Source organism: Phacochoerus africanus, chromosome 15 (assembly GCF_016906955.1).
Source record: "Phacochoerus africanus isolate WHEZ1 chromosome 15, ROS_Pafr_v1, whole genome shotgun sequence".
Taxonomy (NCBI): Eukaryota; Metazoa; Chordata; class Mammalia; order Artiodactyla; family Suidae; genus Phacochoerus; species Phacochoerus africanus.
In genome coordinates, this window is record NC_062558.1 from 111,169,533 (window position 1) to 111,194,335 (window position 24,803).

Genomic DNA, 24,803 nt, shown 5'->3' on the forward strand with positions numbered 1-24,803 from the left:
TAGTTCTTTGTATGCCAAGTCATTTTACTTTATTTTTTATTTATTTATTTTTTCTTTAGAGCTGCACCTGAGGCACGGAAGTTCCCAGGCTAGGGGTCAAATTGGAGCTACAGCTGCCAGCCTATGCCATAGCCACAGCACATGAGTTCTGAGCCATGTCTGCAACCTACCCCACATTCATGGCAACGCTGGCTCCTTTAACCCATCAAGCAAGGCCAGGGATCAAACCCACATCCCCCTGGATACTAGTCGGATTTGTTTCCACTGAGCTACAACGGAAACTCCCCAAGTCATTTTATATTGTATCCTGGATCTTTTGAATTTTACAGTTCTGAAAATCTTTGATAGGTTGTTCAGAGTCAGATCTTGCATGTGAAATCATGTAACACTTCATCCTCTACCCACCACAATCTCCCTGATACTTTCTGGTTTCCTGAGGCTCACTTTCTTGGTCTTCTGGTCAGAAAGCCAGGCAGGTATTTAACTTGCCCACACTGCCATGAATTTCCCATGACTGTATCTATATCTAGAGCTAAGTGGTAGAGGACAGAGGGGGAAATTTTTCTTATTTAAGCAGTGGGCATCTGTCCCAACTCTTGAAGCTGTATCTGCTCTGATCGGAGAAGAGCCACATCCCTCAGAGTTCTGGGCACCCACCCAGTCTCTACCTCGGCTGCTGCAGGATTGCCTGGGGTAGACGAAAGAAAAAACTTTTTTTTTTTTTAAATTTTTTTTAGGAGTTCCCATTGTGGCTCAGCAGAAACAAATCTGACTAGCATCCATTAAGACACGGGTTTGATCCCTGGCCTCACTCAGTGGGTTAAGGATCTGGAGTTGCCATGAGCTGTGGTGTAGGTCACAGACACAGCTCGGATCCCGTGTTGCTGTGGCTGTGGTGTAGGCTGGCAGCTGCAGCTCCGATTCGACCCTTAGCCTGGGAACTTCCATATGTGGCAGGTGCAGCCCTAAAGAGACCAAAAAAAAAAAATTTTTTTTAAAGCAAGGAATTTCTCCACAATCTTTCTGAATCTTTGGAGTCCCGTTTTTCTAATCCTTGTGGTGCTTTAAATTCTGACTTTCCCAACATGCCCACTGTCATTTACTCTCAGAGTTCTCAGAAAGCGACTCCAAACATTCTATCTAGAGTTTTTTATCTTGTATTCAGTGTCCTTATTAACTCCATCTTGGCCAGAACTAGAACTACAAGATTTACATCTTTTAACATTTGTTTTTAACGTTTGTTTTTAACTTATCATTCCTATTTATTGTAGAAAATTTAGAAAATGCGAATAATTTTAAAAGGGAAAAACATCACAAGATTAAAGATCTTAAATTCATACACTGAGAGTATAGAGTAAACAATCACTTTTTTTCCAAGAAAAGGAGGAAAAGAGCAGCTCTGGGAGAGAGGTACATGCTATAACAGTAGAAAATTAAGCAAGGGCTTTTATATTTCTTACTTAGGGGTTTATGCATGGATCGGAATCAACTTCGTTTTGGGACGATTTGACCATGAGGATGGTGAGTAATATTGTCTTCTTATGACAGTTCTAAGGCCCGAAAGATTTATGTTATAACCTGTCAGTAGCACATAAGTGCTGATTTTAACTTGTTTTTCTTTTTTTCTTTTTTCAAAACTTAAGATGCTTCATTTTCCAGTTCTATTTTGTTTTATTTCTTTTTAACTTTTTAATATGGAAAATTTCAAACATTCATAAAAGTAGATAATTAATAAAATGAACCTCCATGAGTCCATTACCAAGTTTCAACTCTTATAACAGTTTGCCGGGTTTTTTTGTTCCCACACTCCTACACAACACAGGTTTTTTTCCTTATTGGATTTGAAAGAAAACTTTAGACACATCACATCCTCATGTACTTCAGTAAATACCTCTAACAGATAAGGAGTTTCAAAACAAACAAATAAGAATATCCACAGTTCCATTTTTATTTTTATTTATGATTTGTATTTTTTTGGCCATACCCTTGGCATGTGGAAGTTCCTGGGCTAGGAAATCAAACTTGTGCCACAGCAGTAACCAGAACCATAGCAGTGACAATGCTAGATCCTTAACCAGCTGCCAGCGGGTAACTTCCTACAGTTCCATTTTTAAACTTAACAAAGGTAACTCCTAATATCATAATATCCATCTAATACCCTGTAGAGAGTTCCCCAGTTGTGTCAAGAAAATTTATTTATAGTTATCTTGTTCAAATCAGAATCTGAACATAGGTCACAAATTACATTTGATTGATAGGTCTCTTTTAATCTGTACCAGTTAACCTTCCCCCTCAACTCTTTTTTTTCCCCTTCAAATCATTCATTTAACAAAAAACAAACGAAAAAACCAAAACAACCAAAACTGGGTCACTCGATAGAATGAATTTGCTGCATTCTGGATTTTGTTGACTGAATCTTTGTGGGATCTTTAACATGTTTCTCATCCCCCCCTTATGTACTATAAACTGGAGATTAGATGGATATAAAGATTGATTAGACTCAGATTCAGTTTTTTCGGTAAGAATAAATCATAGTGGTGCTCAGTGTTTCCTGCTGTATCACATCAGGACTTTTATAATGTCTGATTGTCTTACTTTTAGTCATGTGAAAACTGATCATGTATTCAGGGTTCAGATATTGCCAGCCTGATATGCTCTCTTATAAAAATGCTCTATCCAGAGTTCCCGCTGTAGCACAGAGGATTAAGGGTCTGACATTGTCTCTGCAGTGGCTTGGATTTGATCCTGGTCAGAACTCCCATATGCCATGGGTGCAACTGAAAAAAAAAAAAAAATCCATCTATTTTTCACCTAATGGTTATAGCAGCTAATTGCAATTGTTGCTTAGATTTGTTTTTTCATTAGAGGTTGCAAAGAGGTTTTTCTGTCATTCATTCCACTTCAAGAGTTAACATTTTTGGAGTTCCCATTGTAGCTCAGTGGAAACGAATCTGACTTGCATCCTTGCGGACGCAGGTTCAATCCCTGGCCTTGCTCAGTTGATAAAGGATCTGGCATTGCAGTGAGCTGTGGTATAGATCGCAGACATGGCTCAGATACCTTGTTGGCAGCTATAGCTCCGATTGGACCCCTAGCCTGAGAAACTCCGTATGCTGCAGGTGCGGCCCCCAAAAAACAAAAACAAAAAAACCACCACCACCACCACCACCACCACCAAACAACAGTTCTCATTTTTATATAATGAAATTTTCCTCATTAGCCATTTGTTTATCCTGAAATATAGTCTTATGGGACATACAGAATGAAACCCTTGATTCCTTCCTTTTATTTATTTATTTATTTATTTATTTATTTTGGTCTTTTTGCTATTTCTTGGGCCACTCCCGCGGCATATGGAGGTTCCCAGGCTAGGGGTCGAATCGGAGCTGTAGCCACCGGCCTACGCCAGAGCCACAGCAACGCGGGATCCGAGCCGCGTCTGCAACCTACACCACAGCTCACGGCAACGCCGGATCGTTAACCCACTGAGCAAGGGCAGGGACCGAACCCGCAACCTCATGGTTCCTAGTCGGATTCGTTAACCACTGCGCCACGACGGGAACTCCTCCTTCCTTTTATTAATCAAGCTTTTTTTTTTCCTCTCTCTCTCTTTTTTTCTTTAAAGGGCTACACCTGCAGCATATGGAAGTTCCCAGGCTAGGGGTCAAATCGGAGCTGCAGATGCCAGCCTATGCCACAGCTTGCAGCAGCGCTGGATCCTTTACCCACTAAGTGAGGCCAGGGATCGAATCTGCATGCTCATGGGTACTAGTCGGCTTTGTAACCCACTGAGCCACAACAGGAATTCCCATTACTCAAGTTTTTGAGTAATGAGTTAGTTGGTGTCCTAGCGATTTCCAAAAGTAATCAGTGAAGTTTTTTGGGTGTTTTTTCAGTATCATTATGGACTTGTGAATTTTAATGTATTTGAGGCATTGCAGTCCTTCACATCATTATTCCTTTTGGTGCTCAAGTTATACCATCACTGGCTGGTAGGAACACCTTTAGGTTGGCTCATGTACCCTTTGTCGTGATCCCAATAGTCTTTATTTCCCTGGCATTTTGGTACACCAAGGTATTCCATACTCATCTTGTATTTTGTGGCCATTTTTCTAAGAAGCCCTCATTTTTTTTAGTGGAAAATGATGTTTAGAGACCATGGTCTACATGCCAAGGGTGCTTAGTGCTCTTGGTTATCATTGCTTGTAGCCTTTTTTTGTGGACAGAGCTAGAAAATATGTGTTTTTAGAAAGGGAAAGATAAATCATGATCTCATAGTGATAGTTTCAATTCATATGTAAGATTATAAGGTTATTGTTTAATTTCTCTGATTTTATATTAAAATCAAATCCTTTTTTCCCTTTTGCTGAATATTTGTTCCTAAAGCTATTTACGTAAACATTTATTTACTTTATTCCATAATGTATGTTTAGTAGTTTAAAAATAATAATGCCAATAATGTATTATCAGTAAGACTCCTGGAATGCAGTTTAAGATATTTGTTTCTTTTATCATTAAGATATAGTCTACAAGGGAGATACAGTCAGAATACCATGTTTTAAGTCACTTAAAATAATTCTTCTCCGTATAATATACAGATGGTACAGGTAGCTTAATTTATTTCAGTTTGCTTTCAATTTTTGAAGGGATTTCTAGGTTGCCTTTCCCCCCCTTTTTAACTTAATTTTGGCTTTTAATTACTATATCCCTTCTGTTCCCATATTTATTTCAGAGTCAGATGCTGAGGCTCCCCAGGAATTGGCAACAGGACGCAGAAGGACAGTAGGGATACTGGATATGGGAGGAGCCTCTCTCCAAATTGCTTATGAAGTTCCTACCTCAACTTCTGTCCTTCCTCCACAACAGGTATTTTACCTTTTGGAGAAATTCAGTTGCTAGAAATGCTGATATTTGAAAAGGAAAGGAACTGTGTTTGGACTTAGACCAAGTGGCCTGGACCCAGATATTGGTTCAGATCCTCAACAGCTTGTGTTATGTTGGGTAGGTTACCTCTCAGTTGAGCCTCAGTTTCCTATGTGTTGAATGAGAATAATAGTAGTATCTACCTCATAAAATCAAGAGGGTGAAATAATATCAGGGTGTAAAACGCTTTAGCAAGCTGCTCAGCGTGTAGTAAACATTTAATACGTTTTAGCAATTATATTACCTATCTGGAAGAGTTGCCTGAGGATTAAACATGACAATGTAATTCCTGGAGTAAAGAATTTTTTACATACTTGTTCATTAAATTATCCCCTTCCCTTTACTGATGATTTCATTGTTGTGCTTCTTCTATTCCAACCTGACTAGAATGTAAAGAATGTATTGTGAGGGAGAAGTTCCATCATACAGAGGAAAAAGAAAGAAAACATTTTTTAGCACCTATTATGTGCAAGAAATAAGATGTTACACTGCCCTCCAAAGCTTATAATCCATCAGTTGAGATAGCCTGTAATAACAGGCAGACTGTAACAGTGTTGTTGTAGTTTCATCTCAACCAGGATTTCTCATCACTGGTGCTACTGACATTTGGGGCTGAGTAAGCCTTTGTTGTGGAGGGCTGTCCTGTACATCATATGATGTCCAGCAGCATCCTTGGTCTCTATCGGATGCCATAATGACCCACTTCCCCCAGACTTCCAGTTTTGACAATCAGAAGTGTCTTCCAAGTTTCAGAGGTTGCCAAATGCCTGTAGGGGTGCAAAATCACTTCTGTTTGAGAAGCTTGGGTCTAAACAGAAAGCTGCGGCAGTGTGGGAACTGGCAGGGTCAACTCCATTCACAAAGGCTTGAATAGGATTCTTTATGCTGCCTTCATGGAAAGTAAGGTATTTACCTGGGCCTTGGATAATCGTAGGGTTTTGCATAGTGGAGGTTGAAGGAGAGCCATCTGCAGGGAGGTAGCAGTATGCACAAAGGCACAGAAAAAGCAGCAGAGAGCCCAAAATGTGCAGGGAATGATGAATGGCCTGGTGCCATGTGTGGTTTTCAAATGTGGTAATAGGAAGATTGGGAAGATGAAATGAAATTAGATCATGAGGAGTCTTGGGTGCTGTACTGGAGTGTTTGGCTTTTTTATCTGTAGATAGTGGGGAGCCAGCAAAGGTTTTTGAGTAACGCAGTCATATAAGCCTCGGTTCCATCATCTATGAAATAATTAAACTCTGAAGGTCTTCCTCAGCTCTGAATTTTGTGACTATGTCAATTGTGTGACTGGGTGCCAGTCTGTTTTTAAGAAAATAATTTTGGTGTTAGTAGGAAAAAGAACTGTAGTTCAGGGACTCTTGGGTGAGAAGTGATAAGATGCTCAACTAGACTGTGTGAGTGGAAATGAAAGGAGGGGACAGATTCTAAGGGATATTTTGAAGTAAAAAACCAGTGTAAGGTGGTGATGTGGGTAGGGAGAGGATGGCCAGAGGTGCTGAGGGTCCAGCCTAGATAACTGGAAGGGCGAGGAACCCAGTCACTGAGAGAGAGAGAGAGACCCCAGGGGAAGGGGCAGGGCTGTTGCTAAGCACACCAGTATGGTTTGGGGAGAGTGTCTTTCTGGTCTCTGTCTCTGAAGTCCTATAACCAACCAGTTCAGTTTGGGGTATGTGGAGTTTTTGAGGTATCTGAGGAAAGAATGTGTCTAAATATCCAGCAGAACTGTTGGAAATGTGGGTTTGGCAGTCAGCAGGGAAGTCCGTGGTGGGGTTGGAGATTTGGGAACTGAGTTGTGAGACTTTGTAGTCTATATTCTAAAGTATATAACCCACCGGTAAAATGAAGGCATGATTCTGAGACTAAGAAATAGTGACAGGTAGCATTAAGCCTGAAAGTCCTAAACAAATGGCTTTTTGTGTGCATTCTTAGAAAGCGACACTGGTATAGAAAGTATATTTGCAGGTAACAAATGAGAGGTACACATAGCAATAGAGTGGATATTTGTGCTTAGTGAAAAAAGGAAAGAAACAATGAGACATAACACAATAGCACTTTAAAAATTTTGTATAATCCTAAATGCCTAATTATTTTGTACAGTTCACAAAGTTGTGCAATCACCACTCTCAAATTCCAGAACATTGGAGTTGCTGTCCTGGCTCAGTGATTAACGAATCTGACTAGCCATGAGGATGCAGGTTTGATCCCTGGCCTCATTCAGTGGGTTAAGGATCCAGTGTTGCTGTGAGCTGTGCTGTAGGTTGCAGGCGGGGCTTGGATCTCACATTGCTATGACTGTGGTGTAGGCCGGCAGCTACCTATTTGACCCCTAGCTTGGGAACCCCCAAGTGCCTTGGGTGCGGCCCTCAAAAGAAAAAAAAAAAATTCCAGAACATTTCTTCACCTCAAAAAGAAATCCCATACTCATTAGCAGTTACTCACCACTCCCCTTCCCCAGCTCTGACCACCATTAACCTACTTTCTGTCTCCTGTGGATTTTCCTATTCTGGTATTTCATAAACATGGGACCATAAAATATGTGGCCTTTTGTGTCAGGCTTCTTTCATTTAGCACAATGTTTTCAAGGTTCATCCACGTTGTAACAAGTATCAGTACTTTATTCTCTTCATGGCTGATCACATTCCACTGTATGACCATGGAGCATTTTGTTTATTCATTCATCAGCTGATGGACATTTAAATTGTTTCCAGTTTTTAGCTATTATGCATAATGCTGCCATGAACATTCACATACCCTTTTTTGTGTAGTCGTTAAGTTTTCAGTTCTCTTCAGTATATACCAAGGAGTGAAATTGCTGGGCACAATAGCATTTTCATAAATTAAAAATTAATACATTTAAAACAATCCCATTTTGAAACAATACATACAAACAAGCGTTATACCTTAAGTACATTAGAATGGTTGCCTGTGGCAGGGAGCTGGAATGGAAGTGGGTATGAGGATAAAAGGAAGTAAATAAATAAAACAAAAGTGGGACTTTGCCGTGATAATATGCCATGAACTGGGGAATGTGATTAATTCAACCTCTGTACCTGAAGTTAAAAAAAAAAAATAGAGGTACAATAAGTTTGAAATTTTCAGAGTTCCTGTCATGGCACATCAGAAACGAATCGGACTAGGAACCATGACATTGCTGGTTTGATCCCTGGCCTCGCTCAGTGGGTTAAGGATCCAGCATTGCTATGGATCTGGTGTAGGCTGGCAGCTGTAGCTCCGATTAGACCCCTAGCCTGGGGACCTCCATATGCTGCGACTGTGGCCCTAAAAAGACAAAAAAGACCAAAAAAAAAAAAATTTGAAATTTTCTAATCCCCAGATCTGTATAGAGAGCATTAGAATTTCTTGAATAGTTTTAGGAAAAGCCATAGAATAGATCTCATGATGCTCTCTCAAATTCCTTAAATTTATTTTTGGCAAAGGATTTTTTTTTCCCATTATGAGAATAGTATATTCCCATTTTAGAAAGTTGGAAAATCAGAAAAGTACATGTTAAAAAAATGATATCATCTGTAATTAGTCTACTGTCTATTTAACAACAGAAAGTGTTTTAGTGTCTAATTTGTTATTTAGTCTCTGATGTGCTCCTTTTTATATAGTCTTATTATTTTATGTGTTTGTTTAAAACAATGCTATGAATTACTTCATTTAGTATGAGAATCTCTAGTTCCATCCATGTTGCTGCAAATGGCATTAGTTTATCTTTTTTATGGCTGGGTAGTATTCTGTTGTGTGTATGTACCACATCTTCTTAATCCATTCATCTGTCGATGGACATTTAGGTTGTTGTCATGTCTTGGCTATTGTGAATGCGCTGTGACGAACATAGGGGTGCATGTATCTTCTTCAATGACAGTTTTGTCCAGATATATGCCCTGGAGTGGGATTGCTGGGTCATATGGTAGTTCTATATTTAGTTTTCGGAGGTACCTCCATACTGTTTCCCATAGTGGTTGTACCAATTTACATTCCCACCAACAGTGAAGGAGGGTCCCCTTTTCTCCACACCGTCTCCAGCATTTGTTATTTGTAGACTTATTAATGATGGCCATTCTGACTGGTGTGAGGTGGTACCTCACTGTAGTTTTGATTTGCATTTCTCTAATAATCAGTGATGTTGAGCATTTTTTCATGTGCCTGTTGGCCATATGTATGTCTTCTTTGGAGGATTGTCCACTTAGGTCTTCTGCCCATTTTTCAACTAGACAAACACCATATGCTATCACTTATTTGTGGAATATACAATATGGCACAGGTGTTCCTATCTACAAAACAGCAACAGATCACGGCCAAGGAGAGCATACTTGTGATTCCTGGGGGAGTTGAGGAGGGAGTGGGATGGACAGGCAGTTTGGGGTTTTGTTTTGTTTTATTTTGTTTTTTTTTGTCTTTTCTAGGGCTGTACCCACAGCATATGGAGGTTCCCAGGCTAGGGGTCTAATTGGAGCTGTAGCCGCCAGCCTATGCCGGAGCCACAGCAACTTGGGATCCTTAACCCACTGAACGAGGCCTGGGATAGAACCCACAACCTCATGGTTCCTAGTTGGATTTGTTAACCACTGAGCTGCGACGGAAATTCTGAGTTTGGGGTTTTAGATTGTAAATTCATTTATTTATTTATTTATTTATTTGTCTTTTTGCCATTTCTTGGGCCGCTCCTGCGGCATATGGAGGTTCCCAGGCTAGGGGTTGAATCGGAGCTGTAGCTGCCAGCTTACGCCAGAGCCACAGCAACGCAGGATCCGAGCCGCGTCTGCGACCTACACCACAGCTCACAGCAACGCCGGAACCTTGACCCACTGAGCAAGGGCAGGGATCGAACCCGCAACCTCATGGTTCCTAGTCGGATTCATTAACCACTGCGCCACGACGGGAACTCCTAGATTGTAAATTCTCATATTTGGAATGGATGGGCAAGGGGTCCCTATGGTACAACACAGGGAACTGTGTTGTAATTGGGTCACTTTGCTGTACAACAGAAATTGAAGAAACATTGTACATCAACTATACTTTAATAAAAATTTTTTTAAAAGAAGAATATGATCTCAAAATATTGAAGGGCAACCAATCAGTGATTTCTGGGGTACATGTTGCTTTTAGAGTAAAAAAAAAAAAAGTAAAATAATGCTATGAGGATGAAAGAATGCTATAAGACCTATTAATGAGTAGTTGCTGCAAATGAAACCTGCTGTATTAGCAATGTCATACCTTTCAAGAAATAACTGAAATTAAAATTCCCTTTCCATTGTATTACAGGAAGAAGCTGCAAAGATCTTGCTGGCTGAATTCAACCTGGGCTGCGATGTGCAACATACTGAACATGTGTATAGGGTTTACGTCACGACTTTTCTGGGTTTTGGGGGCAACTTTGCCCGACAGCGCTATGAAGACCTTGTGCTGAATGAGACTTTAAACAAAAACAGGTGGGTTTGACGTGGGATCTGTGATTCTGAAATAGAAAGTTGTCAGGCTACAGATATTAGGAAGAAATGGATCCTAGTAGGACAGATACATCCTTGCTTCGTCCTTCCTGACCACCCCTGCCAATGGGATGGCATCTTTTAGAGACCCTCTGTTAGTAGTCCCACTTGATCTGCGTGTGACTTCTTCCTAGTCTTTGTTATCAGGACTCAAAAAAGTACAGTGGTGGGGAGTTCCCTGGTGGTCTGGTGGTTAAGACTCAGCACTTTCACCACTGTGGCCTGGGCTCAACCTCTGGTGTAGGAACTGAGATCCCACATCAAGCCGCTGCTTGCTGCAGCCAAAAAAAAAAAAAAAGTACAGTGACTTGTTGTGGTGACCTCTTGCTCTGCCACAGCATCAGAAGATCAGTGAGATGAAGTCACTAATATAAATTATGCCATATAATGTGCTAGAAGTTCCTTCTACATGAAATCACTCAGGACAGTTTTGCTGAACTACAGAGGAGCTGCATCTTATGTGGAACTTAAGGTTCTATGGTGTACATAAAAGATTAAAAGCATGTGTAGTCAAAATTAACCTTTAAAATATTCTCATTAAGTCCAGAATAGCCATTTTTTCCTCCAGCATTGGACAGATCGCTGATTCTTCCTTTGTGTACCAGATGAGGTATTTAGACTATAATGTACAAATAGTTGTGGGATTTTTTTAGTATTTTTAAATTATTTTTATCATTATGCACATTAAAGGAAAGCATAATAGGGAGTTCTCTTGTGGCGCCGTGGGTTAAGGATCCAGTGTTGTCACTGCAGCGGCTCAGCTCACTGCTCTGGCACAGGTTCGATCCCTGGCCTGGGAACTTCCATATGCCACAGGCATAGCCAAATGAAATAAAATTAAATAGTAAAGTAAAATAAAAATGTTTTTTAAAAAAGGAAAGCGTAATAGAGAGCAGTCCTTTTCCACCATAAAATCATTTACGCCATTTATTTAGCTGGAAACAATAGTTTGGAGAGGTACTGGTGTATTCCATTTGTAACAATTTCTCTACAGCAATCAATTGTCTTATATTGGGAGCACGTTGAAGAAAATATTGTCTCGTAAGTCGTTTTGTCTTTCTAAGTCTCAGCTTCTAAGAGTTCAAGGTACTTTGGGAGAATCCTGTTATCCTAGATGATTAAAGAATGCATTAAAATCAAGCAGTATGTTTGCGTTCTGAAAATACTCTTAAACCCATAGGAATGTTGCTTGGGTTGTGGAGCTCAGGTTGCTCCTGCTAACACTGTGGCATCTGAAGAACAGTTACTATGGAAGTTTCATACTAATTTAGTTCTGGTCCTTCTTTATTAAACACTGTGCTTCCTTTTCCATTTTCTTCCTTTGTTGGTTTGCTGCTCTTTTATCTCTGTCTGCTGTTTTCTCTTGCCTTAGAACAGGCTGCATCATCTTCTCATGCGGTGGTATTTTCTTACCATGTGTCTTAAGTTACTAGTTCAGAAGACTGATTATTCATCTTGTGTAGTTACTAACCTATAGAGAAACCTTGGCTTGCTGGGATGTTAAAACTTAATGTCGGAGTTCCCGTCGTGGCCCAGTGGTTAACGAATCCGACTAGGAACCATGAGGTTGCGGGTTCGGTCCCTGCCCTTGCTCAGTGGGTTAACGATCCGGCGTTGCCGTGAGCTGTGGTGTAGGTTGCAGACGCGGCTCGGATCCCGCGTTGCTGTGGCTCTGGTGTAGGCCGGTGGCTACAGCTCCGATTCAACCCCTAGCCTGGGAACCTCCATATGCCGCGGGAGCGGCCCAAGAAATAGCAACAACAACAATAACAACAACAAAAGACAAAAAAAAAAAAACTTAATGTCTCTCTCTTTTTAATAACAATTTTCTGAGTTTTCCTTATAGATAGTAACACATCCTTAAAATAGGATTTTTTTTTTCACCTGTTTGAAAGCATTTTGTTGCATCACCACATTCCCATGCACACTCGTGGGTGCCTCTTCATCCCAGGAAGTCCACTCTTCAACATTTGTCTTAGGAGCTGATAAATAATTAACTGTAGTTGGCAAAGTTATTTGGCCTACACTTAATTTCCATCTTGGCTAAATCTGCATGTTAATCTCCTTAGAAATGAGAATACTTGCTAAACAAGTATACACTTTAAATAACCAGAGCTGTGTGATGGCTGTGATGGGACTCAAAACCTGCCCCTCCCCTCCTATCTCAGAGCCCGGCATGTGTCCCTGCACCCCTGACACGATCCCGTCCTCAGGAGACTCCCCAGCCCTTCTGCTTCATCTCCCCCCAGTTGTTTTTTTAAACATTAGAACTGTGCTCAGCATGGTGAGATCTCTTCACTTTTTAAAGAGGCAGGTGGAAATGAAGACCGGAGGGAGAACAGCAGAGTCATATCTCCGGTTTCCCTATACACTGGGAAATATCCTTGTTGACTGAAGGTTTGAACAAAATCACTGCCATATTTCTCTCTCTCTCTCTGCTTCAAAATTGCATTTGCATAATTTAAATGTTCATGTGATGCAACTGCATGGTAATACTCCATCCTGGTTTTTAGGGTGACATGCAGGAGAATAAGATACCTGTGAAGCATCTTAAAGTAGGCTGAGTACAGTAGTGATGTATTTTGTTGTTTTTGTCATTATGGCAGGTTGCTGGGGCAGAAGACAGGTCTGAGTCCTGACAATCCGTTTCTGGATCCCTGCCTGCCTGTGGGACTCACAGATGTAGTGGAAAGGAACAGCCAGGTCCTGCATGTCCGAGGAAGAGGGGACTGGGTGGCTTGCAGGGCCATGCTGAACCCCCTGCTGGCTCGATCCAACACCAGCCAGGCCTCGCTGAATGGCATCTACCAGTCACCCATTGACTTCAATAACAGTGAATTCTACGGTTTCTCTGAGTTCTTTTACTGTACAGAGGATGTGTTGCGCATTGGTGGCCGCTACCATGGACCAACATTTGCCAAGGCTGCTCAGGTAAATTCGTAATAATGGAGATGACTCATGCTGCCAGTGGCCATTTATTGGATGCCTAACTTTGTACCAGACGTTGTGCAAAGGGCTTTGCATGATTTCACTGGATTCTTGGCAGGAGCCCTGTGAGCTCTCATTTTACAGATGAGGAGGAGATGTACTTAGAGAAGTTAGGGAACTTGCTGGGCTATACTGCCTTCTAATTAATTAAGCTTAGGTTTCCATGGGTGTCCTATCACCCAAGTCTGAAATTGTTGGGTCTAATCATTTTTTCCTCCAACTTTCCAGTAGTCTTAATGTTTGTGGCCAAAAGTGTCATCTCCAGATATCCAGGTGTAATGTGCTTTCGGAGATGATGTCACACAAGTGGGCAAATCCACTTTCGTTTTCTTAGCTTGAGCTACTAAAAGGCCAGAATGGTATAGAGTCACTTGGATTTTTAGAAAAAAATGTTGGAAAAAGCAATGATATTGGAAGTATTATTTAAATTTAAAATGCAGAAGTAACCATTCACTTTTAGGCCTTAAACATCATATAGGCTTAAAGCATTAGTTACTTGGACAGGTAAAAGTTTAGCTAGCTTTCTATAGCTCCTGCTTTAATTTGGATTCATCTCTCTCTCTCTCTTTTTTTTTTTTTTTTTGAATTTTTTAAATTAGAGTATAGTAGATTTACAATGTTGTGCCAATTTCTCTGTACAGAAGAGTCACTTAGGAGTTCCTGTTGTGGCTCAGTGGTTCACAAATCCGACTAGGAACCATGAGGTTTGGGGTTTGATCCCTGGCCTTGCTCAGTGGGTTAAGGATCTGGTGTTGCTCTGAGCTGTGATGTAGGTTGCAGACATGGCTTGGACCCCACATTGCTGTGGCTGTGGTGTAGGCTGGCAGCTACAGCTCTGATTAGACCCCTAGCCTGGGGACCTTCGCATGTTGCAGGTACGACCCTAAAAAGACAAAAGACAAAAAAAAAAAAAAAGAATTTATCAGAAGAATCTGTCCTCTCATATTTTTTATTCTTTCCTTTCTGCTTTCTTATAATTCTCCAGGGCTCTCTTGGTATAAGGCTTCCACAGAAACAGTACCTGCAGTATATATACTATCCTGTTCTCTAAAGTCAGTCCCTAAGAAATATTGACAAAAACCTGGTTTGTATTTGCCCTTTCCTCTCCAGCCTCCAGGAATATCCTCATATTCCCTTTACTTTCCAGGGTCCTCCAACTATCCATGGTCTGAATCTCCCTCATTTTATTGATTGATTGATTGTCTTTTTGCTATTTCTTGGGCCACTCCTGCGGCATATGGAGGTTCCCAGGCTAGGGGTCGAATCGGAGCTGTAGCCACCAGCCTACGCCAGAGCCATAGCAATGGGGGATCCGAGCCACGTCTGCAACCTACACCACAGCTCACGGCAACGCCGGATCGTTAACCCACTGAGCAAGGGCAGGGACCGAACCCACAACCTCATGGTTCCTAGTCGGATTCGTTAACCACTGCGCCATGACGGGAACTCCTGAATCTCCCACATTTAAAAACTTCTTGAAATTCTTTTCCCTTAAACACCAAAGGGCTCAGTTTATTACTTGCCCAAACTGTTAGTGGCTTAACAGTTCTCTTTCCCAAGTAAAAGATGATTTTGTTCCCTTTTTCTTTTCTTTTTCTTTTTACTTTGACTCAACTGTTATCTTTCCAGTGACACCTTCCCTAGCCATCCTACACAAAATTGCTGGCCTCCCCAGTATTACCTGTTTCCCTTGCTTGCTTTATTTTTCCCATGAGCATTTATATCATCTAACACACTCTATATAAGCATGTGTGTATGTATGTATATATAGTCGGTTATTATCTGTCCCCCACCACTAGAAGGTAGGACAGAACTTTTTGTCTGTTTTATTTACTGCTGGATCCCCCTGGCACCTAGAATAGCTCCTGGTACATAGTGGACATTCAGGAAATGTCAGTTTACTAAACCAGAAAGAATTATAACATTCCTTTGGTGAGTGTTATAACAGAGAGAGATTTTTGGCCACTCTGTTCCCTCTGCTTGACTGCTCATGGCAGTCCTTTGTAGGCTAGAATGACATCCTCTTTGGCTTTTGATGTCGCTTGTCCCTCTCTGAAGCCTGAGAGGCACAGGAGTCCTGTCAGGCTGGCTTTGTACTGGGTATGGAGGTAACAGGACTAAAAAGGAGTATTCCCAGGCCACTTGAGTCACCCAGTGGCCTGACTTCAGGGTTTTGTCTTGCCCAGGACCAGGCACCGTGTTCAGTGAGTGAGTATGCCATTTCTCATTTCTTCTGTCATTTAGAAAGGAAATGGAACAGCTTGTGACTGTGGGAGGTCGGGGTTGTAGAGTTTGCCTTCCATTTCACGTTCATCATTTCTCTGTGGTTGTTCCAGGATTACTGTGGCATGGCATGGTCAGTACTCACTCAGAGATTCAAGAATGGCCTCTTTTCATCACATGCAGATGAGCATCGACTCAAGTAAGTAACGTGTTTTTCTCCCTTAGATGTGGCCTCAAATTGTCTGAACAATGAATGAGAGTGAGCGAGCACAGTACAGATTGAATTTTATGTTGAAGGAGAGTTTGGTTATTTCATATTTTGATTTTCTAAGGGATAGAGGCCAAAACAGTGAGCTCTTTTAGCAAAACCAAGGGAAGCTGGTGGTTAGCAAAAAGTTTTCTCCAAGTGGTTTGAAATCAAAAGCAGTGGTCTTAGAGTTCCCTGGTAACCTAGCGGTTAAGGTTCCAGCACTGTCACTACTGTGGTGCAGGTTCAATCCCTGGCCCAGAATTTCCACATGCCATGGGCAAGACCAAAAAAGAAAAAGAAAAAAAAAAAAAGCAGCGGTCTTTTTATTTTGAAGTTTTTATTGAAATATCAAACATGCAGAAAACTAGAAAACCCACAGATAACTGTCACCCAGCTTCAACAAATATCAGTATTTTGCCAGTTTGGTTCATCAGTCCTCCTATTTTGTAAATGCTTAGTTAAAAAAATTTTAAACATAGAAAAAATAGAACAATATAATGAACTCATGAGTACCTGTCATCCAGCTTCTCTGCTAAAAGCTATCAACTCCTGGCCTATTTTATTTCATGTTTTCCCACCCCACAATTTGGTTATTTTGAAGCAAATCCCAAACATCATATAATTACATTTATAGATGCTTCAGCATGATCTCTGAAGATAAGGACTAATTTTTTTAAAAAGGAAAAAGAAAAACACAGTCATAGTATCATTTGTTGCATTGCGTAAGTGTTCTTCATGTTTGTGATAAACATTAAGGTAAAGTAGGCTCAGATTTGGCTCCACCTAGAGGTGAGGAAGGTGAAGTGGCGAGAGACAGGTCTTCACATCCAGTGGGAGTATGCAGAAAGCATTAGAATTTTTTTTTCTTTAAAAATTGTAATTATCCTTTATTACACAGATATCAGTGTTTTAAGTCCGCTTGGATGTACCAAGTTCTTCATGAAGGATTCCACTTTCCCTATGACTACCCAAACCTGCAGACAGCCCAACTGGTCTATGACCGGGAGGTTCAGTGGACGCTGGGAGCCATTCTGTATAAAACACGCTTCTTACCACTCAGGTAAAGTAGACCAACCACGCTGGCATCGTGAGCTCAAAGGATGTTCGTTGGTGTCTCAGGACAGGTTTTTAAAGTGACCTCTTCCTCAAACAAACAAACAAAACCAAAAACAAACCCCAGACTTCCCTTATTACTTGCACATGAACTATTCTCACTAACCATGATGAAACTGAGAGAAGGTTGAGAATTACTAGTCTGGAGTCTGTACTTATTTGCAGTTTTAGGAATTCAGTTTTATTTATTTATCTACAACAAATCAGCCTTTAGAATTGAGCTCTTACCAACCACTTCCAAGATACTGTTAAGTTACTTTGGAAAACATCTGAGTAGAAAACTAGGGGTAGTTTGTCTTATAGAGCCCCTTTCCTAATGGGTAGAGTCACTCTAGAGATCATGCCATTGACTTGGAAGGCTTTTTGGTGAGTTAGAATTAGAACAAAGGACATGAGTTCCCACTGTGGTGCAATGGCATCAGCGGTGTCTCTGGAGCGCTGGGGTTTGATCCTCAGTCCTTCACAGTGGGTTAAGGATCTGGCATTGCAACAGCTGCAGTGTAGGTCGCAATTGCCACTTGGATCTGTTTCCTGGCTGAGGAACTCCATATGCCTCGGGGTGGTTAAAAAGAAAAAAAAAAAAAAAGAATAAAGGACATGAGATGCATTTAGGGGGGATATTTTCATCAAGTTATGGTAGCCTGATGTCTTGCTCTTATGTGCTGTAAGATATTTGGGGTAATTTTTAGGTATTCTCTCCTCTGCACTATTTTGGATAAACTAAGATTAATTCTTAGTCTTTAGTACATTTCTCTAAACTCATTATTGTCAGGATTCTAGTTGTGGCTCAGCGGGTTAAGAACCCAACGTAGCCTCTGTGAGGATGTGGGTTCGATCCCTGGCCTTGCTCAGTAGGTTAAGGATCCAGCGTTGCCACCAGCTGCAGCGTAGGTCACAGTTGCAGCTCAGATCCAGTGTTGCTGTGCTGTAAGCCGGCAGCTGCAGCTTTGACTCTACCCCTAGCCCAGGAACTTCCATATGCTGCAGGTGTGGCCGTAAAAAGAGAAAAAATAATAAAACAATAAAATAAACTCATTACTGTCAGAAGGCAGGCAGATGAGAGAAGTGGGGAACTGGAGAGGATGTGCCCCCAAACAAAGGACGGATTACTGCTGTACAGAAGTGCTGTCCCAGCATCTGCCAACTTCTATGTGTCAAGAGGAGTCAGAAATCCGTATCTTATACAGTCTTTCAGTTTGGAGATTCACATTTTTAAACAGCACTGCACGTCAAACAAAATGAAAATGGTTCTGATTACCTGGACCACTAGAGAAGGGTGTCATTCTAGACAGGCAGCCCACTGTACTCTGGTTTACATATCTCTGTTTTGACTTCGGATTACAGTACAATTGATTAGCGGGCAGCTTTCAATAGATATGTCCTAAATCCTCAGGAAGCACAGCAACGTCTTTTTTAAGATTGAGAGGTACTGATTTCTTGACTGGACGCAGGGGCCACCCTGTTCTCATTAGTACCATACTTCTAGACTGTGTAGGCCAGTCTGTGAAAACTAATGTTTCAGATGACCAGTCTTGTCTTACTGTCCATTTTTTAGCTTCTAATTTTGTCCCCAGATTCTGGGGGATGTAGGCCTGTGAGGCTTCCTCTGTGGGCTATGGAAAGGGAGGTACAGCAGGAACCACACGTACCAGCACTGGGCCTGGGGCCATGCTCCAGCTTCGCTTGCTCTGGAGAGCTGGTGTTAGAGTATGTTTGCATAGATAGAATAGGATAAAACCACTCTCCCTTTGAAGTCAGCATACTTACTTCTCTCTGAAAGTTAACAATTCTTTCAACCTTCAACCTCTTCCTAGGGATCTACGACAGGAAGGCGTCCGGCAGGTCCATGGTACCTGGTTCCGTCTCTCTTTTGTCTACAACCACTATCTCTTCTTCGCCTGTATCCTGGTGGTGCTGCTGGCCATCATCCTGTACCTGCTGCGGCTACGCCGAATCCACCACCGACAAACTCGAGCCTCAGCCCCGCTGAACTTGCTGTGGATCGAGGAGGTGGTGCCCATGATTGGGGCAGAGGTGGGGCCCTGAGGCCAGACAAGCTCTGGGGAAGCTCGAGTACCCCAGAGTTGCCATTGAATTCCGCCACTTTCTGGTATCAGCCTCAGATGCCGCGTTGCCTGACTTTGTGGATATTCGGCTTTGGAATTTGAACTTTAATATCTAATTCCTTCTCAATATCCAGGTCCTCTTCTCTGAGAGAAGCTGCAATCTAGTCCGTGAAGAACTAAGTGAGAGATGGGTGCTAACCAAGGGGACCAACTTTAGTCCAATGGAAGCATGCTTCTGCTCTTTTTTCTGAGAGGTCTGGGGTGCTCCTGGGGTCCAGACATTTCTGTCCTTGCTAAAGCATGAAGATTGGCGTTGGGCACACTGGAAGCCTGGTTGAAACCAAAATTGGAGCATCTGATACAAAGTCGAAGACATTCTAGCACGTGCAGTAGCCCCTTCTTTCTCTGTAACAGAGATATCATTTATGTGGAGATCCACAGCCTTTAGTAGGGATCCAAGATCTTTGCAGATCAGTGGAACAGATATGAATTTCCAGGCAACCAAGTAATACAACCTCTCTGCTTACTCGACAAAGAAGCCATGATGAGTGTGGTCCAAGATCCCTGACATACTGTTGTTGTTAGTTTGTGATTTTAAAAGGTTAGAACCCTTTCTAAATGAATGGTCCATTGAAGATGTAACAATATGTTATCTGACGCCTGGTATAACCAGGACAGAAAAATTTTCCATGTCTATGTGCCTCACCGGCGCTTTGGGCATTAATTCTTTTTGAGCCATAAGTGTGCTTGTAGGGATAGAGAAACTGTGATGGGGACTGGGAGGCCTAAATTTATCTGGTTTTAGGTCACTGTCCTCTAGCCCTGTTTTTATGAGTCCTTAGATGGGAAGATTCAAAAAGAGTTCCTTTATTTCACTGCTAGGATCAGTATGTATTTTGGGAAGGGATCTATCTCTGGGTTGTTTTTAAAGCAGGAAAGGACAATATCAGGAGAGTGGGCAAAGGCAATAAAATCCAAGCTCTTATTTATTAATGTTTTTTTCTGAGAAATAGAAGTTTCCTCAATTTTACTCTGGAATGTTTGAAAAGAAGCAAATCCCAAACTTTGGAATAAACAGATAAATCTGTTAATAATCACCTGGAAACTTTCAGCATATTTCTTAGATTTCTCAGTCACAAACAGCATTTCCATTAGTGGGGAGAGAGGAAAAGGCATGGTAATTACATTTTTATCTGCTACCCTTCAGGCTTTGCTTCTCCTCTGTATTTAGCCTTTAAATTGCACAAGGATTTCTTTTTCATCAACTGCCATCTTCCCTCATGGAACCTTCTTTATACTTTTATCTTTTCCTCTAGGTGGCCTTGAATGACCTGCCCAAGAATGTGCTCCCAGAGAATTTTCTTTTTTTTTGTCAGCTTTTAGGTTTAGGGTTAAGTAGGGAAAAGTTCCTTGACTTTAAAGAGAAAGGAAAGTGGAATTCTTAAAAAATAAATTCTACACTGGGAGCAGAAAGGAATTAAATGCTTCCTAAAACAGAGAAAAATAAATCAAGATCTTCCTAGAAATAAATTGGGATGAAATTAAGTATACTGGCTTTCGTTGGTAGGTGAAAAGAGGATGAGTCTTGAATTGTTTTCAAATTAGATAACAATGTATCTAGCAAAGTGTCTTAGTTTCCTTTGGAAGTATTTTTTACTTTTTATTAGGGCTTATGCCACAGCAATTTCCTTTAATTTTTAAGATTTCTAAATTCCCTTGATTTTGACTTCTTATCTTTGTAGTTAAACTGTGAGTGAGCTCCTGCCTTTGAATGCTGCCGATAAAGTTCTATGTTTTTGCTGGCCCTTGCCTACTCAGGTAGCTCTCTTCCCCTCACCTTGGTTTCTAAATACTGTTTTTGGTTTTCTTGTGATATCTAGTCAGTGATCTAGTTAGAAGCTACCTAGTTGGCTAACAGTGACCACATTTGTGTGCTCAGAATGAAGTTGAAGCATGGAGGAGATGGTGACTAGTCCAGTCGGAAAGCATTTATTAATAAAGTTATTCTTCATTCTGCTTATGATAATAGTAACTACCTGTACCAAAGCACTTAGAGTGTACCAGATATTCCATTAAGAATTGGATCTGGTGTTGCTGTGGCTGTGGTGTAGGCTGGCTGCTGCAGCTCCAATTCGGCCCCTAGCCTGGGAACTTCATATGCTGCAGGTGTGGCCTTAAAAAAAAAAAAAATGGTATAGTAAAGAATTTTATGTATGTTATCATCATGACCACCTTTCAGATTGATATTACTTTGTTCTTTTTATAGTTAAGAAACTCAGGATACCTGTTTATCTTTTTTCCATATAAATGTATTTCTTATTTATTTTAACTAGTCTTTGAATTTTAGTGTGTTATATCCTGTTCATTATTTTAATATTATAGGATCTAGGCTTGTCTTTATTCCCATGAGTAGATGGCTCAGAGTTCATGGTATAAAAACAAGGACAAATTTGCACTGTACCACTCAGAAAAACTGAGTATCTGCTCCTTGGTACTGTGCTTCTTCCATTGCTCCCAATTAAAAACTTTCAATGAAATCTCAGTAGCTAGAAACAGAAACCATTAAAACCTTGCTGAGGAGCAATTATATATATTGCCTTCTTATAATGAAATACTCCTACTTAGAGAATCAGACAGTCCATCTTACATTTAACCCCCTTTTAGCCCTCTATTTTTAAAGATGTCTTTTTCATTTCCATTTCTGCATTTTGTGTGGTTCCCCTGTGAAAATAATGATGGTTTCATAAAATTTACATTCCACTGGTTCCTTTGAATCTTATCAAGCAGTTTTCTTTATAACAGCAGCAGTGACCCTGAACTGTTCTAGTGCTTTTATTACTGGGATATGTCACAAATGTCAAAATTGAGTCAGTGGCTTATAGGAGTGAGGCTTTATTATTCTTTGCACTGGCACCATCTATCACTTTTCTCTGAATTCTTGTCATGAGAACATAATGAAAATATGTATAATACCCAATTATACGGCATTACATTCACTTAAGTTGCCGCTAGCTCTAAGCCAAATTATACCATCTTTCTCTCTGTACCTTTAGCTCTTTGATTTTCCTTGTTCAAGGGAATTTTAATCACTTTCCACCAACCTTGTATTTATTCTCCTAATGTTACTCAAAGTACTCTGCCTCTGCCCTCCTCAGCGTAAGAAATTTATTTAACTTCAAAGGCCTTGGACAATGATTATTAAAATGCTGTTGATCTGAGTCTGCCATGCACTTGCTAAGCTAGTCATTAGTTAGGCATTAACATTTGTTATCACCTCCATATTTACATATTTGAGATACAATAACTGGCTTGTTGGTATTACCTAAATAGATGCTCCCACCCCACCTCTATTCTTACAGTTTTGTGTTTTGCTTTTCATCAGTGAAAGACAAGTGGGTGGTATGATTTAGGGCAGAGAACACTGGGCTTCCGAACAGCAGACTGGATTCTAGCCTTGGCTTTGTCATTAACTAACTCTGATACCCCAGGTAAGTCACGTGCCCTCTCTGGTTCATTCATCATCTGTAAACAAGGTGGCTAGACAAGATGATCTGAGAACAGTTGGCTTAAGGAACTAAAGGCAGGAAAGGTAGAGAAGTGACAAGTAGTTTCAGGAGGAGGATTGTGGCCCTTGGGTTTAGAAGACCAGGCTACCCAGGAGAGCCTGTGATCATCTTCACTTTATCCATAGCCCCTGGCATTAAGGTTGATGGGAATGGAGTTTCCAGTAGCAATCAGTACACATCAGTTTCAGAAAACAAGATGTTTAAAGCGGAGATTTTAGAGACTTCTGGTTAACCCCCTTGATTTTATGGATGATGAAACTGACACTCAGAACAGTAGTAATACATGCAAATGAAATGCTCATTGACAGAATCTTCCTGCAAGGCTGTTTATTTCAACAGAATATATATAAAATACAGCTGACTGCCACTAACCATGCTCAATCTTTATCACTGCTTCTGATACTCATTTGATTGCTCACATTTAAGAATAAAATATGAAAGACATACTTTGTTAAAAATAGTATCAGGTTTTCACTACATCTATTCCAGCTTCTGGATTTCTTTCAATTCTTTAAAATTTTTAAATCTTTTTTTTTTTTTTTTTTTTGCTTTTTAGGACCATACCTGCAGCATACAGAAGTTACCGGGCTAGAAGCTGTATCAGAGCTGCAGGTGTCAGGCACAGTCACAGCCGCAGCAGCTTAGGATCCGAGCCGCATCTGTGACCACAGATCATGGAAACGATGGATCGTTAATCCACTGAGCGAGGCTAGGGGTCAAACTTGCATCCTCATGAATATTAGCTGAGTTCGTTAATCGCTGAGCCGCAACGGGAACTCCTTAAATGTCTCTTTTTAAAATAATTTGCTTAATTTTATACAATTTTCTTAACCACAGCATCCAAGCAATTCATGTTATGGTTACAATCTAAATTATTTAAGGTATAAATGTTTATTAGATCTACCTCATTAAGGAACTTGATTGTAATTACTGGGCAATTCTGACTCTCTTACAGAAACAGTGCTGTTTCTTTTTGCTGTTTTTAAACTTCTTTTTAAACCAATTCAGAACTAGTATCTGAGTTCCCTTTTTGCTGTGGTGTGTGATGAAACTTGATTTGGAATTAAGGTAGAAGTAGTGGCATACGTTTCAAATTCTCCCAAACTATTCTCTTAGATTATGCTAATTTCAGAGTCCTGCCATTAGGGCCAGATGGTCTGTCAAACTTCAGAAGATTTGTTGATATTACAAAAAGTAGTTGTTAAAAAATGAGGACTCTTTTAAAAAAATATCCTAATAGACTTCCCTTATATTATTACACGAGTGCTTCCTTTCCCCCCCAATAGTTCATTATTTCTGTTTGTCAGTACGATTATTAGAGGGATAGAGGGACACATCCACAGACCATTTTCTCTGCAAGTCTGGGCAATAAGATCCTTTTATTTGTAAAACCGAGTCATTACTCATACTATAAGGGCTTTCTACTTTTTATATTTAACTGCTGCTTTCCATTTTTATAAAAACCAAAGTTGAAAAAAAATTCTGAATCATAGGATATTTACAGCCATGCATGCGTGACTTCAGGCAAGCTGAGCCTCTCCTTTTTAAGTCCTGCAGCCACTCACATGCCCTCTGGCAGCCTACTAGTCCTCCATTCCACACTTCTCCTGTGTGAGGTGGCCCTGCTCCTTTCCTAAGCAGCCCCTCCTACTGAGCACCTGCCAGTTTAGCCTGTTAAAACCACTGGTGGTGAAGGTTCTGCCCCTTAATTAGCTTCATAAAAGTCCTTCTCTGCAAGCAAGGGTCCCAGACAAACATTATGATGTCTGGGATTTGGCATTATGTTGTGTTTAAAATTCTCATTGCACAGTTTTTCGTTGAAGCCGCCCTTAAGTGTATGCCTTGTCTCCTCCATGATTTCTGCCTTGAGCAATGGACCCCACAGTGCTGAAAGGCATTTTTTTATTATGATCCACAACTATAACTCCCTTCTTGCTTTTAAAAAACCAAAGGCTGCCTTCATCGCATCATTTTTGGGGGTGGCTGAGATGGTTTTTCCAACCCTTCACATTAAGTAATAATTTTGCTGAACAGGTCTTAAAATTCTTACTAATACTGTTAAAAAAAGGTTGAATAAATGTGCCATGCTTATTAGAGAGGGGATGCATTCTCCTTTACACAGGGACATGGGTATATATGTCACATATGCCAGTCTGCAACCACCATTCATGCCAGG

At 40.7% G+C, this 24,803-nt stretch overlaps 1 protein-coding gene across 6 annotated transcripts in view; it reads left to right on the top strand.

The window, feature by feature from the left end:
• ENTPD7 (ectonucleoside triphosphate diphosphohydrolase 7) overlaps positions 1–22,928 on the top strand; it is a 69,714-nt gene extending 46,786 nt beyond the window's left edge. For 5 of the 6 annotated variants that reach the window (XM_047762273.1, XM_047762275.1, XM_047762272.1 and 2 more), the window contains 7 exons: positions 1,465–1,521; positions 4,733–4,866; positions 10,198–10,364; positions 13,028–13,352; positions 15,746–15,831; positions 16,781–16,942; positions 18,810–22,928. In XM_047762273.1, coding sequence (XP_047618229.1) covers positions 1,465–1,521; positions 4,733–4,866; positions 10,198–10,364; positions 13,028–13,352; positions 15,746–15,831; positions 16,781–16,942; positions 18,810–19,041 — 1,163 coding nt within the window. In that variant the 3' untranslated portion in view covers positions 19,042–22,928. Of the gene's footprint in view, positions 1–1,464; positions 1,522–4,732; positions 4,867–10,197; positions 10,365–13,027; positions 13,353–15,745; positions 15,832–16,780; positions 17,135–18,809 lie in introns of those variants that run through there. The other variant, XM_047762277.1, reaches the window with a different exon arrangement.
• The last annotated feature ends 1,875 nt before the right edge of the window (positions 22,929–24,803 follow it).